The sequence below is a fragment of the Panthera uncia genome (assembly GCF_023721935.1).
Source record: "Panthera uncia isolate 11264 chromosome A1 unlocalized genomic scaffold, Puncia_PCG_1.0 HiC_scaffold_17, whole genome shotgun sequence".
Classification (NCBI taxonomy): Eukaryota; Metazoa; Chordata; class Mammalia; order Carnivora; family Felidae; genus Panthera; species Panthera uncia.
The window spans coordinates 87,671,389-87,690,373 of record NW_026057577.1 but is presented as its reverse complement, the minus strand read 5'-3'; the positions used below and the strand labels follow the sequence as shown (position 1 = coordinate 87,690,373).

Below are 18,985 nucleotides of genomic sequence, written 5' to 3'. Positions count from 1 at the left end.
GGTTAAGTGCTGAGACATCTTTTCTGGATCACATATTTTTAATAAGCTTACTATTAAAGTAATACGCTCATATACGTAATACAAAAATAAAATACAACAAAATTCCCTGCCACTCCCCTCCCTAGGGGTATTCCCTTCCAGAAATTATATCTATACAAACAAGAATATGTATGTTCCACTAGACCTCTAGGAAGGGTGGGATTTTTGTCAGCTATGGCCACTTCTGCTGCATCCCCAGCATCTACAGCAGTGCTTGGCACAAAGGAGGTGATTAATAATTAGTAAAAATATGAATATTTGTTCTAAAACCTGGAATTGGATCATGAAGAATGAGAAGTTTACCAGCAAAAGGAAAGGCATTCTTAGCAGAGGGAACAGGAGATGCAAAGGCCCTGAAGGATTCCCCGGGGGCATATGGGATGAAAGCAGTTCAGAATGGCTGAGGAGAGGTGGGGGAGGGTATAGCTAAGGCCAGAACTTGAAAGGCCTTCAATTTCCCAACTAAGGAACATGGCTTTTTTCCAGAAAGCACTGGGATGGTTTTAAGCATGGGAGGGGCCAACATGGTTTTCTCTGACTATGGTGAAGAGAAAAGATTGGAGGGGCATAGCAGGTGGGGAGACTGAATAGAAGGTTATTATGGCCAAATGAGAGACAACAAGGCCTGGGCCCAGGAAGCCTCCAGAGGGAAGGGGGATCAGATATTAAAAATTGATCTGCTGTGGGAAGCCAAGGAGAGATAAGCTGAGAACAGTGTTCTGTGGCCTGGAGGTACCCCACTGCTCTCGTGGAGTGGAGAAAATTAGATAAGGACTAAGAGATGGGAAGTTCTGGGTTGGCTGGGGTCCCTGAGGTAAAGATGTGGTCAAAGGTAAAATTGGCATCCATAGTTCAGAAGTGGGCAGAGGAGAAGATGACCTTAGCAGGGGTCAGAGACTGTAAATGGGCCTTTCGGGGAGGAAGATGAGGTCTTGGCACCTGGGCTTGTGATGGCCCAGGAGCAGCTCCTGGCACCCAAGCACACTTATTCACAACAGTCTCTGACTTGATGTGTAACCTTGGGGAACTCATTTGTCTCCAAGTCTCAATTTCCTTATCTGTAAAATGTAAATAAATGAGCACCACTCACAAAGAGGTTGTGAGGAACAAATGAAGTTGGGAGAAGCCCCTGTAAATGGTAACACCCTTTATGAAGCCTCGGCCCAGGTCCATAGCCCAGTAGACAGACAAGCAGTCTCCACTGACATCATACAACCTATAAAACCCTCACAGGCACATTGACATTGTCATGTCAATGACACCTTATTAAGACCACTGCTTGCAATGCTCCAGGTTCCAAATCAACCCCCAATATACACACCAAGTCTGACTGAATCCCTCTATCTGGGTGGCCTGGAGCAAGGTGTCTGGAAAGAGGTGAGTCAGGGCTGAGTGAAGAGGTATATTAAGTAAGGTAACACTAGCTGCTATCAAAAATAGACTCTAATGTGTATAACAGCTCAAAGTTTATTCCTCACTCTCATAACAGCACAAAGCTAGTGTTTCTGGTTAATGGGTGGCTTGCCTTTGTGCCCTAATACAAAGACCCTGTCTCCTTTCTTCTGTGGCTCCGCAATCCCTTAAAGCCTCATCATCTTCTGCATCCAGCCAAGCTAAAGGGGAAAGACAGAATGTGGAGGGCACATACTACTTAAAAGTCTTGGCCCAGAAATGGCACATATCATCTCACTCCCATTTAATTGGTGGGACTAGTCACATGGCCACACCTGACTGCAAATGAGCCTGGGAATGTAAAGTTTAACCGTGTGCCCAGGAGGAAGAGGACATGAATTTGTGGTGAAGAGTCAGTTACTTTCTGTCACTGAAGGGTTCAGGTCATGGCCCTAGAAGAGGGCAGTAGCGTAAAGGGTAGAAAACAGTAGAGGCGCCCAAACCAGAGTGGTGGGGGACATGAGGGCTCTAAGCCCGTACTTAGGGTAAAACAAGTCCTGTAGTGGGTATGTGCCTGTGTAAGAAAGAGGCAAACTGAGGACTCTGGCTAAAGGGCCTGAGTTCAGCTGGCACTGGGTCAGGGCTGGGAAGGCATGCTGTCACTCTTCAGTCGACAGTACTACACCAAGGTGGAACTTTTATGTGGGTGGAAATGAATGCACACATGTCAAACACAGATGCAACTGATCCATTCCCCTGCCTGGGTGGGTAAGCATGTGCGTACCTGCTTGCACATATCACTGGGGTGGCTGACTACTTATACACCTATATGCAGTTGTGCCCGCCACATGCCCCTGTCCAAGGGACTGTACATACACCCAAGTGTTTCTAATGAAGGGAGAGTGTGTGTTTATAACATGCACACCTGGATGGCCTGTGTGTATATGACCATGCATGCAAAGTGGCCATCTGTCTGTACATGTGGGCACATGCCTGGGAAGTATCTGGGAATAGAGACAGTACCTCTGCATGCACACAACTGCCTGGGGGAGGGGTATTGAGTGTGCACATGCCTGGCACACAGCAGGTGTGAGATAAGTGTGTCCTGAGTAAAATATATGTGTGCATACTTGGTGCACATGTACACATGTCCACAGAAGCCCCTGTCAGGGTGCAAAAAGGTGACTAAGGGTGTGAGCACACACTTCTGTGTGCCCAGACATAAACTTGGATCTCCCTTGGCTGGGCCAGACCAGGCTGGGCCACTTCCTGGGCACATACAGGCCTCTGGCGATTTGTTGGTGACAGTGTGGGGCACTGCTAAGGGTGCATTGTGGCATGTGTGTGTGCGCATGTGAACGTGTGTGTGTGTGTGTGTGTGTGTGTGCATGTAGGAAGAGGCGTGCGCTCACTTAGACCTTGCTTCTTTCTGTGGTTCGGTTTCTATAGAGACACTTCCTGTGGCAGAGAAAAGAGGTAGTGAGCTGGTGTTTCAGGATGTGAAGGCCCACAGGAGCGGAGCTGGGCTCTCTCTGTTGCCTGCCTGCCACCGTGCAAGCTTTGGCCGGGGCTGCCCACAGTCCCCATGGTGGGCACTCCTCACGGCAGGGACTCGTGAACAGCAACGGCATGCCGGGGAAGCCCAAGCACCTGGGCGTCCCCAACGGGCGCATGGTGAGTGTGGGCTCCAGGCCAGGCCCGGGGGAGGGGGTGGGCACACCCAGGGTGGAGCCCAGGAGGCACACCCGGCAGGGTTGGGGAAGAGCCTGCATGCTGCTAGTGGGTGGGAGAAGTTGGGTACAGACAGGAGCAGGTAGTAGGACCTGGTGCCCTTCCTGTAGGACCTTCCAGATGGCCCTGCTGGGGACCTAAGGCAACCTTGGGCATGACAGCAGAGTACAGTGGTCACAGGCTTCTGGTACCCACTGCTCCCTCTCCTGCCACTTTGGTACCATCTAGGCTGGGAGACCTAGCATGGCCCTTGACCCCTGCACACACCCCCAGAGGCCCAGGCCTCCACATCTCACTTAGCCTCAGCCTTCCCCTACTCATCCCATGTCCTGATGCACAAAGTCAGGTAAGGGGCAACCTTCAAGTGGGTCACTGCCCTTTAGCTAGACCTGCTCCAGAGGCTTCATGCCAGAACTAGTAGTCTTTGGGCAGCCTGGGATGGGTCAGTAGGCTCAGGCCAGCTTGGTACATCTTGTCTTTTCTATTCCTGGGCTACTGGGAAGGGTGGGAGTAGCTGGGCACTAGGATGCCTTGGCTATTACTGCTGCCCCACCCCCTGAAGCCTCTCCCTGGCTGCTTGGCCTCCAAATCAGAGCTTCCCTTGGACAGTCCAGCTTCTTTATTCATTCAGCTAATGGGGCAGGCTGTACTAGGCCTTTCCTCCCTAGGATACCAGCCCACTTGGCAGAACCCCATCTCCAGAAAGGCCAGACGGTGTCCTAGCCTCCAACCTAGCCCCAGCCTAGGACTATGGGACAAGGCCAATGGGCCTAGAGAGACCTGGATTCCACTCTTGGCTCTGTGTCCCTTACTAGGGGTCCTCTCTGACCCATACTAGGGTCCTCTCTGACTCTCAGTATCTTCACCTATAAAATGAGGAAATTGGAACAGATCTTAAAGTCATCTTGTTGAGATGACTAAGTAGAATGATGAATATGAGGCCCTTGACCCATTGTGGGGGCTCCATAAATGTCAGCCCCATGCCTCCCTTCATTCTCAGTACCTCTTCATGGATCCCCTGCCTCACTCGGGAACTGAGGTTTTACCCTCCTAATTCCCTACTAATTCCTAAGGCTTTTCTCCACCTCTCCTTTGTCTAGTGTCTCCTTGTTGCCCAGCCCCAGGCTAGCTTGGTGGGAGAGAGGCAAACCCCTCCAAGCTGACTCAGTCCCCACCTCACTGTCTCTGCCATCAACCTAACTTTGAAAGTTCAAGAACCTACGGTCCTCTCACTCCAACCCAGAGACATGGCACTAGGGTATGCAGGCCAAGGACACTGGGCCACTCCCACGACCACCCCAGATGGGGTGGGTTGGTGCTGGGTTGGTGCTTTTGAGCAGTGTCCAGGACTTCAGGGCAACTGAGGATGCCCAGGGACAGACCCTGCCTCTGTCCCTGCCACATCAGCCCATGGCTTCTCTACCCAAAAGTCATTCAGAGCAGGGAGGGCACCCACTGCCCCCAACCCTGGAAAGCTCGTAGATGCCCTGGCTCCTTGCAGCAACCTTCACACACAGGTTTATCTTTGCCCTTCCTGGGCCTGTTCTGAACTCTCCCTGTCACCTGTTGGAATCCTGAGGGTCACAGATTGGCTTCTTGCTGGCCATTGGTCAGCTTTCTAAGGCCATGCTCAACTGTCATGGGGAGGGGTGGACAGGCATCAGCATCTGTGGCACAGCACTTATGGACCAGGAGTCAGGCTCCTTCCATGAGTAACCTCTCGAGGGAGGTTCAGAGGAGTAACTGACATGCTGAAGGCAGCCAGCAGGTAGAGGGGCCTGCATCTGAACCCAGACTATCTGACTCAATGCCTTTGCTCTCCCACCTCCCAGAACTGCCTGGCTCTGTCCTCCCCCTCTTCCCCCTGCAACCACCCCCACCCACCGCTGCCATCACTCCCTGCTGAGGCAGCTTCATTTGTTAGCCTCGGCTTTCTGCCACTCAGCTTGTCAGGCAGTTGCAATGAAACCTGTCACTTAAAGATGGCTCCCAGCCCCCTCCCAGAGACATCGTTACACAACCCCAATTGCCACTTCATTTGTTCATGCAGTCATTCATTCAGCAACCCCTCCATAGGTCTGCTCTATGCTGGCCCTGTCCTAGGCACTGAAGACACAAACCCATCATCCTAGCCCCTGCCCTCATGCAGCTCCCAGTCTGGCAAGGCACAAAAGATGTGGGTACAAATACCAGAAGAGAATTCAGATTTGGGTAAGAGCCATGGGTCCAGGGTAGAGAAAGCTTGAGGAGGACCTGAGGAGGGAGAACTGACTTCTTGTCTCATTTTGTGCATCATAGTAGGAAGCTCTTGAAAGGATATGCCATCTGGAGGAGGGGATGGCATGGGGAAGCGTCTGGATGTGGGGAAACACTGGGTGTTTGTACAGGGACATGGCCTAAGGGGAAGCTGGGCCTAAAGCCTGGAGAGGAGGGGTTATCATATCCTGTCACTCTCAGGGAGCCCAGGTAGTCATCCCATCTGGGGAGACCTGCAAGGCAGAGCCTACTGTAGCTCTGTCTGTATTCTTGGCATCCAGCTCGGGGCTAGGGTTCAGCTCCACAGGATTGGCTCAGGCTGAAGGGGCCAGGCACCCAGGGTTCTCTGTGCACATACCCAGAGAGGATCTTGGGGCCTCCGTTTCCCCTAACCAGGATGAAATGAGATGATGGTACAGAGTGCCCAGCACAGAAGATGCTAAATAATTCGCCCCTTCCTTTGAGGTCTGACCCCTACAGAGGGCAGAGTTCAAGAGGACCCCCTGGGCTCTTTACCCCTGATTGACTTTGCCCACCTGTGTCCAAAGGGCTAAGGCCCTGGGCCTGCCAGCTCCCCTGGTACATCTCCTGCCCACCCAGGGAGGCAGCTTGGTGGAGAAAATAACTCAGGCTCCAGAGTCAGGCACACCTGGATTTTAACTTCAGCTCAGCCACTTCCCCACTGTGTGAGTTCTTTGGGCCTAGGTTTCCTCGTCTGTAAAATGGGGGTAGTAATACCTGCCACGCAGGATAAGGATTTGAGGATAGAGTGAGTGAGAACATGGATGTGTATTGTCCGAGAGTGCCTGCCACACAAGTGGAGCTCAGAAATGTTGCTCCCCACGCTCACCTTAGTATTCTTAGATACTAGCGGTTCTGCCAGGCTTAAGAAAAAAAAATTATGGCAAACTGAGGCCTGACCATGGGTCAGAGTTTCACCTTCCACCACACCCTTCCTCATCCTTTCTTCCCCTTTTCTCCCATTCACTCACCACTTCTCAGGCAAGTCGGGGTGAGGCAAGGCAGGCCCTGCTCAGCACAACTTCCCTAAGCCTGGCAGCCTGGGCAGGTGGGAGCCCTGGTCAGCAGAGCTCCTGACGGCTCCATGCCAGCGACTTTCACACACTCGCTCACCCTTCCTAGCAGCCCCAAGGAGTTGGAAATGCCGAGCCCCCTTCTGCCCAGGGTGAAACCGAGGTCCAGAGGAAGACGTTGCTTGCCCTTGAGTGGCTGACCTGAAATTGGACTCTATCCTAACTCCCTCCCACCTCTGGATCTCTCTCCCTACCGCATCTCAGCCCCAACTATACATATCAACAACCAGTGGGGCAAGAGGGGCCGAGAAGCATGACTTGCCGGCCACAGATATGGGGCGTTCAGAAGTAAAGGATCCTTGCCGAAGGAGGTGCTGGGGCCTCATGGGATGGCAGAGGAGGACTGCTAGGGTCCTGATGGCTGCTTGCTAGCACCAGAGCAAGGAGGGTGCTTCATGGGAGGGAGTTCAGGTTGGCTCCCTCTGTAAACCAGACCTGCCCTCTAGGAGCTACCAAATGATAAGGAGAGAGGCCTAGCCATGGGTGGACAGCAGTGTGGTAGGCAGGAGGATTCAGGGAAACTGGTGGTGTTTGTAGGTGACTGATGTCAGTGAGTAGAGATCGGAGAGCAGTCAGTTCAGTGAGGGGAGCAGGAGCAGACACGCAGCAAGAGAAAGCAGTGAAGCAGGAAGCAGGAGTGTGAAGGGGTGTGGGGAACCTAGAAAAGTTTGATAAAGTGTAGGGTGCAGTGAGAAGGAGGGAAATGGGGGAGGCTGAAGGGATTCATTAGTCAGGCCCTGGGCTGCGCTTCGACTGTTAACACAGCAGCTGCTCCACTTCCCAGGGCAGGGAGCTTGGCCACCACCTGAGAGCCAGTCCCACCTAAAGACACACACAGGCAATTCCACACAAGGTCAAGAATAAAACCAAATAGGAGTGTGGGCTGGCTTCTGCCCCAGGCGCCTTTACCCAGTCTGTGGCTCCAGGCCTGCCGCAGCAGCAGTGGGGGCTCTGAGCTAGTGCGCGTATCTGAGTCCCAGGATGGAGGGCAGGCCAGAGAGAGGCCAGTGGCGAGGAGTGGGGGACGGTAGGGGGGCAAGGGGTGGCCATGCGGCCACCCCGGAGGGGAAGGCAGGATGGTTCCAAAAGACCCATGCAAAGGGTGGTGAGAGCAGCCCTGAGGGTGGCAAAGCCACAGAGCAGTTGAGGCTGGTACGTGTGGCATGAGTAGGGCTGCCAGGAAAGGAAGGAGCAAGCTGGAGGTTACCCTGGGTTTCAACTCGTCCTCTTCATGCAACCCAGGAATTGGGACTTTCTCTGGCAGCCCCTGGAGCTGACCCGGAAGAAGGGAAGAAGCCATCACATGGGGGGTGCAGAGGCAGGAGGGCGAGGGCTGGGGCGGGTCAGGAGAGGGCGCCCCTCTCCTGGCAAGCCCCCAGGAGGGGCTTGGTACGCTGGCCAATGGGCTCGGTGCTCGGCCACCCTCTGATCTGTGCTAACTTTCCTCTCCAGTAACGTCTCACCTCCACATTCTAGGTGGGAGACGAGGCTTAGGGAGGAGCCCGAGGGCGTAAGAGTAAAAAAGGGCAGAGCTGGGATTTGACTCTGAGTCTGACAGGCCCCAACACCTGTGCTCCATAGCAGGGCTAGCAAACTCAAAGTGGAGCATGGTCAAGACTAATGTGACAGCAGCAATAACAGTAATGTTCCATGAAAGTTTACTACATATCAGATAGTGTTCTGAGTTCCTTATCTATATATTTAACTTATTTAATCACAGGAATCTTTTGAAATCAGGAGAAGTATTTGCCCCATTTCTGCAGAGAAAGAAATTGAGGCACAGAGAGGTGAAGTGCCTTGTGCAAGGTCACACAGCACAAATTGAACTCAGGCGGTCTGGGGCAGCACTTGCCTCCATAAGTAACATGAATGTGGCAAACTGGCCTCAGAGACCTCTGAACAGAGCATGAGCCCCTTGTAGGGAAGGCAGTCGCTGTTCAATGCCAGCCAAAGTTGTCATGCTGGGGAGAAGCTCTGGGTAGCTGAGGCATCACAGGAGTTTATGTAAAACTCCTGATTTTTAAATGTGGGAAACACCTTTAAACTTAAAAAGAAAAAAAGTCTGAGAGCCAAGATATTAATTATGTACTAACATATTTGCGGGCCAGCTCTGGCTCACAGATATGGAACCTGAGTGTTCCCAGGTGAGAGTGGGGAGCATAGAGGGAGATCCCAGATAGGAGGGCAGGGAGAGGCTTCCTGGGAGAGATGTTTGTAGACCTGTTTCCAGTGGGGATGTAACAAAGGGACAGGTGGTCCCTGTGACAGGACTAGTGGGAAGAGGATGTGAGAGAGAGAAAGGGAAGGGGGGATGATCGGGCCCTGGTGCTAGGAGCCCAGGTAGTGGGAAGAAAGACAGGATGTAGGGAAACTGGTTTGGTGCCTTGCTCTAGTAGTGGCAGAGGTGGCTTCTCCTTGGGACTGGCTGAGTTCAAAGGGCTTGTGGGACATTTGGGCAGAGATGTTAGCAGGAAGTTGGCTACGTGGGTTTGGATCTGGGGAGGTGTGGGAGAGGGAAAGGCAGAGTCAGGGAGGGGTGGAGGCCATCTTGTGTGGGTAGGAGATGAGGAGGAAACTGGAGGAGCTGCTAGGAAGGTAGGAAGACCAAGGGAAACCACTGCAAGAGTCATTTTGAAAGGAGAGTTTTTTCTATTTCACTAATGGTTGGATTCCCAGAGAAGTCGGAGTTGTACGTGGGGGGGGGGGGGGGGGGGGGAGGATGAAGTTGGTCTCTGCAGCAGTGCTACTCAAAATGTGGTCCATGGACCAGTGCATCAGCATTGCCTGAGGACTTGTTAGAAATGGAGAGCCTCAGACCCCATCCTGGACCTACTGAGCCAGAATCTCTGGAGGTGGTTTCCTACTGGTCATTTTAATACACACTAGAGTTTGAGAATGACTGCTTTACATTCTAAAATTGCATCCTGATCCCAGCCCAAGATGGGGTGGGGCCCATGGTCTCTCAGGGTCTTCCTCTCCAAGAGGAAACAGTTGCAACAAAGAGATCACTGGCTACAGAGACACCTTTCCTTCCTCAAAGACACCAGCAAACATTGATACAGCACTTACCGCATGCTGGCCACTGTTCTCAGTGCTGGAAATGTATTAAACTGATTTGATCCTCACAATAGTCCCAGAAGGTAAGTTACTATTATTATCACCAGCCCCTATTACAGATGCAAACAAACAAGTAACAAGTTACTCAGCTAGTAAATGGCAGAGACAAGATTCAAAGTCTGTGCTGATCCTCACCATGCTGTACATCTGGGCTTACCCAGCAAGTGCTGAGGGAGGAGGGAACCAGGGGCAAATGGAAAGTAACTGGCATAAATTCCAGCACACAGTGGTTGGCACATGATGGAAGGGGAGCCGGGAGTAGCCTGAGCAAAATGCTGAGCAAGCAGTGACCTCACTGGGAATGCCCAGCATGGCCCTCCAGGGAGAGGAAAACAAGCTCCAGTCCTGGGGCCTGAGCCCAGAGCTGTCCCTTGAGAATCTACCCCGGGCTCTGCTCTGACTGTCTACCTTGGGTCTCTTATAGGTTCTGGCTGTCTCAGATGGAGGTAAGTGACAGAGGGTACAGAGGAGGCCTGACTGGGGTGGGGGAGGGTATGTGGAAAAGGGTGGGGACACCTCTTGCTATCTTTCCAGGGAAAATACCTACTGATGGGGTTGGGCCAAGAGCTGGGGAAGGCCACAAAGCTCACCACCATTTGTCTATCCACCTACAGAGCTGAGCAGCACAGCAGGGCCCCAGGGCCAGGGTGACGGCCGAGGAAGCTCTCTCAGTATCCACAGCCTCCCCAGTGGCCCCAGCAGCCCCTTCTCCACTGAGGAGCAGCCTGTGGCCAGCTGGGGCCTATCCTTTGAGCGGCTGCTGCAGGACCCGCTGGGGCTGGCATATTTCACTGTAAGCCCTGGGATGGGATAGGGAGGGCAGATGGCAGTGGCCACCAGGTGGGGGGCGGGGGTAGGGTGGCCGGCATGGGAGAGGATATGGATGGAGCTTCAAGCTGGCCAGAGTGGAATTCCTGTGTCAGCTGCCAGATGTCAGCTTTCTTTGGCATCTTCTTCCTTTTCTCTCAGCAGGGAACTTGCCTCTGCCTCCCATTTCCTCTCTGTGCCTTCTGATCTGGCCCCATCTGTCTGTCTGGCCCTATCTGTCTGATTTGGCCTTTTGGCCCTATCTCTATCCCAATCTCTTTGACCGCATCCCCTGACTGGGTCTCTGTGTCTCTGCCTGCCTCTTCCTTCTGTGCACCAGGAGTTCCTGAAGAAGGAGTTCAGTGCTGAGAATGTAACTTTCTGGAAGGCCTGTGAGCGCTTCCAGCAGATCCCTGCCAGCGACACCCAGCAGGTGGGGGAAAAGACGAGCTGGGGCAGAGTGGTGGGACCAGAGCCTGGGTCATGCCCCTGACCTTCACCTGTCCCTCCTGCAACAGCTTGCTCAGGAGGCCCGCCACATCTACCGGGAGTTCCTGTCCAGCCAGGCACTGAGCCCAGTGAACATAGACCGGCAGGCTTGGCTAGGCGAGGAGGTGCTGGCAGAGCCTCGACCGGACATGTTCCGGGAACAGCAGCTCCAGGTGAGTGTTCCCAGGGGCCTCGGTTTGGGATTAGGGGGAGTGGCCTTGGAAGAAAGGACAAGAGGTGGGACCAGATCCAGGGGCGAAGCCCGATTGTCAGGGGTGGGATGGGGTTGGAGTGGCCTACGGAGAGGAGCAAATTTGGATTTGGATGCCCGCACCAAAGTAAAATGCAGGGGCAGGGCGCGGGTCAGAGGGCGGTACCAGAGGCTACGGTGGATCAGGGTCTAGGGACGGTGGAGCCTAGCAGAGGTCGAGGCGGGACCAAGAGTAGGCACTGGGCTAGATCAAGGAGTTGCGTGGGAGGGGCTAAGGTCTCAGCTGCTAGGTTGGGGACCCAGCTAATCCTGAGGACAGGGCCAGGTAAGCTGGGGGCAAGTCGAGCGCCCCCTTCGGCTCACTGCCCCGGCGCGGGTCCCGCAGATCTTCAACTTGATGAAGTTCGACAGCTATGCGCGCTTCGTCAAGTCCCCGCTGTACCGAGAATGTCTCCTGGCGGAGGCCGAGGGACGACCCCTGCGGGAACCTGGCTCCTCCAGCCCCGGCAGCCCCGACTCCACCAGGAAGGTGCGGACGAGGGGCAATGGGAGGCAGTGGGCCGGGCGCAGATCTGTAGGGTTGTGTCCACGGTCTGCACGTAGGCTGGGTCCGGCCCCGAGCCAGCGCCTTTCCTTCACCCGCAGAAACCGAAGCTGAAGTCCGGGAAGTCGCTGCCGCTGGGCGTGGAGGAGTTGGGGCACCAGCCTTCTGCTGAGGGCTCTGGCGGCCGCCCGCTCCGCAAGTCTTTCCGCAAGGGTGAGGGTCGGAGGCCACAGACAAGAGTCAGGGTGGGAGTTTGGGCAAGCTTTGAGAATGCCCCCTTCCTCCTATTTGTAAATCTGTGAAAACCGAAATACCCTGTGACCACCACGTTCCCTCGGTGGTTCGGTTTCCAGACTAGAGCCCGGAAGTTTGGGAAGCCCCCTCAGTAGCAACGCTTCCGTGGCCCCAAGCCGCGTTAGACCCCTGCGGGAGGGCTCCAGCGGGGTCCACCTGGCGGTGGAGAAGGGGGTGTAGGGAGGAGGGGCTGTTCTGCTCACTGCTACGTCTCCCCTAGAACTGGCAGGCGGGGCCCCAAACTCAGCCTTGCGCAGAGAGTCCCAGGGCTCCCTCAACTCGTCTGCCAGTCTGGACCTTGGCTTCCTTGCCTTTGTAAGCAGCAAATCTGAGGTGAGCGGCCTGCTGGGGGGGACAACGTGCAGGCTAGGGCCACTATTCATGCCCCTTTGTGTGGCCACCATCATTCCTAGTCATGGTTCCTACTTACATCTTCCTGCTACCAACCCCTTAGCCTCCTCACTTTCTTCCTGTCCTCACCACAATGGGCCCCATGCATGGCATGGGTGTACATTCCCTTTGTGTGTGTGTGGGGGGGGGGGTGCCCAGGTGTACATAACAGGTGTGGGGGGGTCAGTGGGAGGACCTGTCTCTGGGTGTCCTTACACCTGGCATACATATGAGCATATGTTACATACATGTGAGCATACATATGTTCCTGTAGGAGGAGTATCTTTGCCTGCCTAAAAGTGTGCCCTTAGGCATGTGTGCGCATGTGTGCGCCCCGGTGGGCTTACCTGCCTGTGTAACTCTCTGCATGTCCCTGAATATGTACACATGACCTTCCTTCCACCCCTGTCCTGAATCAGAGCCACAGGAAAAGCCTTGGGAGCACAGAAGGTGAGAGCGAAAGCAGGCCAGGGAAGTACTGCTGCGTGTACCTGCCCGATGGCACAGCCTCCTTGGCCCTGGCCCGACCTGGCCTCACCATCCGTGACATGCTGGCAGGCATCTGTGAGAAACGAGGTCTCTCTCTACCTGACATCAAAGTCTACCTGGTGGGCAATGAGCAGGTGTGGACTTGGCCTGGTCCCCAACTCTAACTATCTTCCTGATCCCAACCCCATTCCTATCTGTGCTCAGCTATGACCTCCACCCCAGTTCCATTCCCATCCTCACCCCCTTCCTAATTCCAATCCTCAACACAACCGTGCCCCGTCCCCCATGCTCAGCTCCAAATCAACCCAGCACCAACTCCTCAAACTCAGACTTCCACTCTCATCCCATGAAAATTCTTTCCCCACCCCATTCCCCTCCTGGTTTCCAGCTTTACCATGATCTTCACTGTGATGCTCTGGGGAGGGAGAGTAGGGGAGAACCACTGCCAGAGCTGGGTTTCCCCCATGACCCCCAGAGTCCCTACTGACCATCTTTGAAAGGCCATCAAGGGCACTCAAATGCACCTAGCCCACAAAAAAAGTTTTCTTGAGGTGCAAACTAGAATTAAGCTTTACAGAGGAATGTGGGGGGAAATGTACTTTAAAACAAACCATCCAGTAAGAAGCGTTCGAAGAAAGAATGCTGCATTCCAGGGAGACCCTATAGGACTTCATTCTCCCAGACAAGGCCTAAGGCCCTGCCAGGTAGGTGAGCAGAGGGACCCAGACCTGAGCTCTGTCCTCCAGGTCCACAGGCTGGCGGTAAGCCAGGCAGGATGTGATCAGGGAAGAGGAGCCGAAGCTTCAGAGAGTTTCTAGGGAAAAGTAAGCTTTTCTGGCTGGCTCCGGGAAGACTTCATGACAGAGGCAGCTGTTGATGAGGGGAGGATAAGGATGGGGAGGAGTTTGCCTGGCAGAACTGTCAGGAAAAGACATTCTCAGCCGAAGGAACAACTTAAGTGAAGTCTGGATGTGAATAAGAAGTGCAGGGCAAGTTCAGGGGCCTTGAGAGTGGGACTGTGAGGGCAGTAGTGGGAGGATCTCTGCCCACTCAGGCCACCCGGGCAAGACTCTGAAGCCCAGACGGGCCTTCTCATCTGCCGAATATAACTCCCCACCCACACTCCACCTGTCCCTGCAGCAGAGCACAGGCCTTCCCTGGAAGAGGCTGCCTCCCTGCCCTGGGCTGGTGCAGGCAGTGGGACCTACATGGGCAGTAGTCACTACCTACTGTTTATGTACCTACTGTGTGCCAGGCACTGTGCCAGATACTTTATATCCTTCTGGCCTCACAATGGTCTGAGAGAAGAGCTCTTGTTGTAGTGAGGAGACAAGAAGTGTCCTTAGTAGGTGGGGATGCAGAGAAGTGGACAAGTGTCAAAAAAGGGACAAGGTCTGGGTGGCTGATCAAAGGTGGGTGGTGAGGGAGGAAATGCATCCATGGATTTCACATGCCTGAGACAAAAGTGGGCAGCCATCCAGGAAGTGGGTCCTGGACTGGCCTGGCCCAAGAAGAGGCAGCTCCATAATCCAGGACCTAAGCCTGCTCCGTATCCAAGCAGCCTCATTACCATTTCGTGCTCATCCCACCCCCATGTTTCCCATAACTCCGTTTCTTTTCCAAGGCTGTCCAACCTTCTTGCCACCCTTCTCCCTGGCTAGGCTCCGACTCAGCCAGGTGTCTTATTCCATCCACATATCTATCGCTCACCTGCCCATCGCCTTTCCCTCTGACCCGTAGGGATCCCCAGTGGGGGCCATGGGTGGAAGTGAGGTGGTTCCTTCGGATCCTGGGGATCTTTAGGGGTGGGGAGGGAGGGACTCTGAGACCCTGACTGGCATCCGCAGAAGGCTCTGGTCCTGGATCAGGACTGCACCGTGTTGGCGGACCAGGAAGTGCGGCTGGAGAACAGGATCACCTTCGAGTGAGTGCCCCTCTTCCCGGGCTTGGGTCCCAGTTCTGGCTGCTGTACTCCCTCTCAGGTCCTGCCCCTGGTGCTAACCGCGTCCCGGGGACTGAGGTCCCACCCCCAAGTTGTCCCACCTCCCTAGTTTAGGCTCCGCCCCCTCCTGGGCCTTGTCCGGGATGGGTTGGGGGAGAGGCGGGGTCGGCTCTCCGCGGTTCCGCAGCGCTAGGGTCCCGTGCAGGCTCGAGTTGGCGGCGCTGGATCGCGTGGTGCGAATCTCCGCCAAGCCCACCAAGCGACTGCAGGAGGCGCTGCAGCCCATTCTGACGAAGCACGGCCTGAGCCCGCAGCAGGTGGCACTGTGCCTGGTGAGCTGGGGGACAGCAGGGCAGAGGAGGGACAGCGGGGAACGGGCTGCCTGTCCTGCAGGCTGCTGACCTGTTCCCACAGCCAGGCGAGAAGCAGCCGCTGGATCTGGGGAAGCTAGTGAGCTCGGTGGCGGCCCAGAGACTGGTTTTGGACACACTCCCAGGTAGAGAACCAAGGCCCTGGGGCTTGGTCCCCGGAGATGACCCTGGCCCAGAAGGGGTCCAGGTGGGAGGCAAACAGTAAGGGTGGCCCTCTCTGCCATAGGGGTGAAGACTCCCGAAGCTGGAGACACAGCCCCGTGCCGCAGCCAGGTGAGTGAGAGTAAGGGCTCCCTCTTCTGCCTACTGCACCTCCCCTCCCAGTTGTGGCTCTGACTCCACATTCTCGCAGGGCGGCCAGCCTAGAACTCAGAACAAGGCCACCCATCCCTCTTCACTGTCCTTCAACTCGATGGCCCAGGCAACCACTGGGAAGCGGCAGACCTGTGACATTGAAGGTACTTTGGGGATGGTGGGAACTAGAGACCAAAAGGGTTGGGGACCATTGAGGGTGGGTGGTACCAGAGAGGCTTGATCTGAGGCTTAATGTTATTGGGGCTGGAACAATGTCCATTGGGGTTGGGGGACCAGAGGGCCTGAAGGGTGGGAGGGGGGCATTTGGGGAGGCTGTGGTCATAATAAGGGCAGTAGAACAGTGGTGGGCTAGCATAGGCAGGTCTGCACTGGTGGGCTTCTTGACTCTGTGGTCACCCCTAGGCCTAGTGGAGCTGCTGAATCGGGTGCAGAGCAGCGGGGCCCATGACCAGAGGGGCCTTCTGCGCAAAGAGGACCTGGTGCTTCCAGAATTTCTGCAGCTGCCTGTCCAAGGGCCCAACTCCCAGGAGGCCCCACCACAGACTGAATCAGAGGTCCAACCCAAGGGGGACCCCTTGGACTCCACTGCCCACTCAGCCCTCTGACAGCTGCCCAAGAGTCCAGGCCGGCTGCATGGCACCTGGCGGGCCAAGCATGCCATGGGCCCGCTCTGCATGCCCTGTCTGTGCCATGAGTGTTCCTGGCCACTTCCTGTCACGGGCAGGCCCGCAGGAAGAGCCAGAAGAGGGCGGAGAGTGGGCTCAGAGGAGCCGCACCCCACAGCTGCCACCACTTGGTCCCTTATAGGTTCACTCATCCATCCCTTGCTGCCAGGCCACTGAGGGGAGGTGGGCCTAACCTCTCTGGCGCAGGCATGTCCAGCACAGAAGGATGGCATTGGCAGTGCCAGCCTCCTCACCCTGTGCTAAGCCTCAGCAAGGAGCAGGAGGAGGGGCTGGCCCCTCCTCAGGGAGCTGGTATGAGTAAGGCCTGGGGGTGCAGGCGGGAAGCCCCTCCCACTACTCACATAGGCTCTGCTGGACATATGGATTTTGCAGTTGGCTTGGGGCAGCTGGGTTTGTCCTGGATGTATGATATTGTTATTATAATAGTAATTATTATTCTCCCATGAGGTGTGTTCCTTGGATACCTGTCTACCCTGTGTGCCCTCCCCCCCAAGCCATACTGCCTCTGTCACCAGGGTCAGTGCCAGGAAGCCCTTGGGGACCTCAAGACGTGCCCCCTGACTTCCTGTTGTCAGACTGTCTCTTCCTGACTGCACAGAGTATTGGGGTGTGAATATGAGAGACAGGGACAGGGAGGAAAGGAGGAAGGGTGGGGGGGGGCAAAGGGAGGGAGGGGAAGGCACTTCTGGGGAGCCATGCCTCTGCCACCTGTCATCGCACTGTTCCTCAGTCTCTGGATCTGAATAGAGTACAGCATCTGGCTATTGTCCTCTGCTTCTACTGGGACTGAGTGTGTCTCTGCAGACATGGCTGTGGGCTTCTTTGGATGCGTTAGAGCCTTGTAGAGGATACTGGGTGCTGTGGTGGGAGCAGGTTCTGTCCCTTGTCTGCTTTGGCTGGGTGCCCATCCCTGTCCCTAGGTAGCCCACATAGGGAGAGAGAGTGGGGAGGACCTCCCAGAAGGAGGGCCCAGCTTGTGGGCAGAGAAGCCAGACTCAATCCCAGTGCTGCTGAGACAAACAAGGGGACGTGGGAACCTTGAGGGGACACCTCCTGACCACCTCAGACAGGTAAAACTCTCTTCCCCTCTCCAGTTCTTTGTGCTTGCTGTCCCGTTTGTCAGGAACTACCCCCCACCCCCACACCCCCTAACATGGCACCTCATCCTTGAAATTCCTGAGAGAAATCAGTGGGGTTTGCTGACCCAATGTGCCTTTCTTCAGAAGTCTAACCCAAGCCTTTCTTGGGGGACTTCAGCCCTCTACCCCCACTGCCCATTTTCTTTGTCTGGGCTGGCCAGACCCTCTAGCTGCTGGGGTGGGCTCATGACCCAGGCCTGGTCAATCAGAGTTTGGTGCAGGGATGATCTTCTGACCCCAGTGAAAATGACAGTCCTTGTCCTTTACCCTTTCCTAGGGATTTGAACAGAGGATACACAGGGAGAGAACCTGCATGTGAATCAAACCAATGCAGGAGAGCAGGACTGAGAGATAGAGGGAGATTCCAAAATTTCCCTGAACATCTAAAGTCAACCACCCCTAGACATTCTCATTTAGGCAAGCCAACACATTCTTTCCATGTGTATGTGCTTGTGACTCTGAGTGGGTTTTCTGAGACCTGCAACCACAAAAGTCTTGCTTCATTGAAGATCTCAGCTTGAACACCTCAGCGGAGTCTGCCCTGGTCACTTGAAGCTGTGGTCTAAATGTTTGTGTTCCCCTCCCCCCAAATTCATATGTTGAAATCCCAGCCCCAAGGTGATGGTATTAGGAGGTGGAGCATTTGGGATGTGCTTGGTCATGAAGGTGGAGCCCTCGTAAGTAGGTTTAGTGTGCTTATAAAAGAGACCCCAGAGAGCTCCCCCACCCCTTCCACCCTGTGAGGACACAGCAAGAAGTTGGCTGTCTACAACCTGCAAGAGGGCTCTCACAGACACCGAATATGCTGACCCCCTGATCTTGGACTTCCAGCCTCTAGAATTGTGAGAAATAAATTTTTGGATAAGCCACGCAGTCTCTGGTATTTTTGTTATAGCAGTCCAAATGGACTGACACCAGATATGAAGTGCTCCCCAACTTTTTTCTCTACCATGCTGTCCAGTTTTCTTCCTTCACAGTGCTAATCCCACTCTGTAATGACCTTATTTACTTATTCACACTTGTTTGCTGACAATATGATAAACATGCCCTGATGGCAGTGACCTTGTCCATCTTAGTCACTGTTGTTTCCCCTTGGCCTACTGGGCTGACAAATGATTCTGCAGCCTCAGATAGACCAAGTGAAGGAAGCAGGGACAGCAGGGCAGTGGGGGTCCTGGGCAGGGGACTGCATAGCACACAGTCTTTGGCCAGATGGGGGTAAGGAGACAAACCCATGTCCCTTCCCCAATCGGCTGTGGAACCTCCCTTACACTTCCTGGGCCCTGGGGCTTCTCTCTGTGGGCAGAGACACCCTTCCATGTGCCAGGATAGAGAGGAAGGGACACCAGGTAAGAGAAGGGTATTTTCCTAAAACTGGCAGATCCTTCAGGCAAGCCCCCCCTTCACCCACCCCTGCCCTTCTGAAGCCCCAGCAGGGATGCCTATTACTCTTATGGACCAACACATGTGATTGCCCCATGATAGAGGGGGTCATGGGTCAGGTGGAAGAGCCTCGATAGACATTAGCCCCTGCAGGGGGAGGAACATGCATATCAACTCAGGCCCCCAAGTTAGGCATGCTCCATCCTTTATCTCATTTTTGTCTTCATGACAAAATAGCCTGGTGGGGATGAAACCAAGGCTACAGGAGAGGAAGTGACTAGTCCAGAATCCTGCAA

General features: G+C 54.7%; 1 protein-coding gene across 2 annotated transcripts; it reads left to right on the top strand.

The window, feature by feature from the left end:
- The first annotated feature begins 2,909 nt into the window (after nucleotides 1–2,909).
- On the top strand, nucleotides 2,910–18,127 carry RGS14 (regulator of G protein signaling 14). 2 transcript variants are annotated; one of them, XR_007461369.1, is made up of 16 exons: nucleotides 2,910–3,105; nucleotides 10,054–10,075; nucleotides 10,244–10,422; nucleotides 10,777–10,869; nucleotides 10,955–11,098; nucleotides 11,522–11,665; nucleotides 11,782–11,893; nucleotides 12,195–12,307; nucleotides 12,784–12,987; nucleotides 14,701–14,777; nucleotides 15,001–15,127; nucleotides 15,210–15,291; nucleotides 15,393–15,439; nucleotides 15,519–15,624; nucleotides 15,884–17,237; nucleotides 17,584–18,127. XR_007461369.1 is itself a non-coding variant. In XM_049647762.1 (15 exons), exons 1-15 carry the CDS (start codon nucleotides 3,061–3,063, stop codon nucleotides 16,084–16,086), a joined length of 1,698 nt encoding a protein of 565 aa, XP_049503719.1. In that variant the 5' UTR covers nucleotides 2,910–3,060; the 3' UTR covers nucleotides 16,087–18,127. The 2 variants fall into 2 exon arrangements, 1 of the variants encoding a protein (XP_049503719.1); XM_049647762.1 differs by having other exon boundaries at nucleotides 15,884–18,127.
- The last annotated feature ends 858 nt before the right edge of the window (nucleotides 18,128–18,985 follow it).

What these genes read in the sequence shown, in the direction of transcription:
- RGS14 (XM_049647762.1), top strand. Translation starts at nt 3,061, where the DNA reads ATGCCGGGGAAGCCCAAGCACCTGGGCGTCCCCAACGGGCGCATG. An exon ending in CCGCAAGTCTTTCCGCAAGG is followed by an intron (nt 11,894 to 12,194) that starts GTGAGGGTCGGA and finishes CGTCTCCCCTAG; the next exon opens with AACTGGCAGGCGGGGCCCCA. An exon ending in ACCTGGTGGGCAATGAGCAG is followed by an intron (nt 12,988 to 14,700) that starts GTGTGGACTTGG and finishes TGGCATCCGCAG; the next exon opens with AAGGCTCTGGTCCTGGATCA.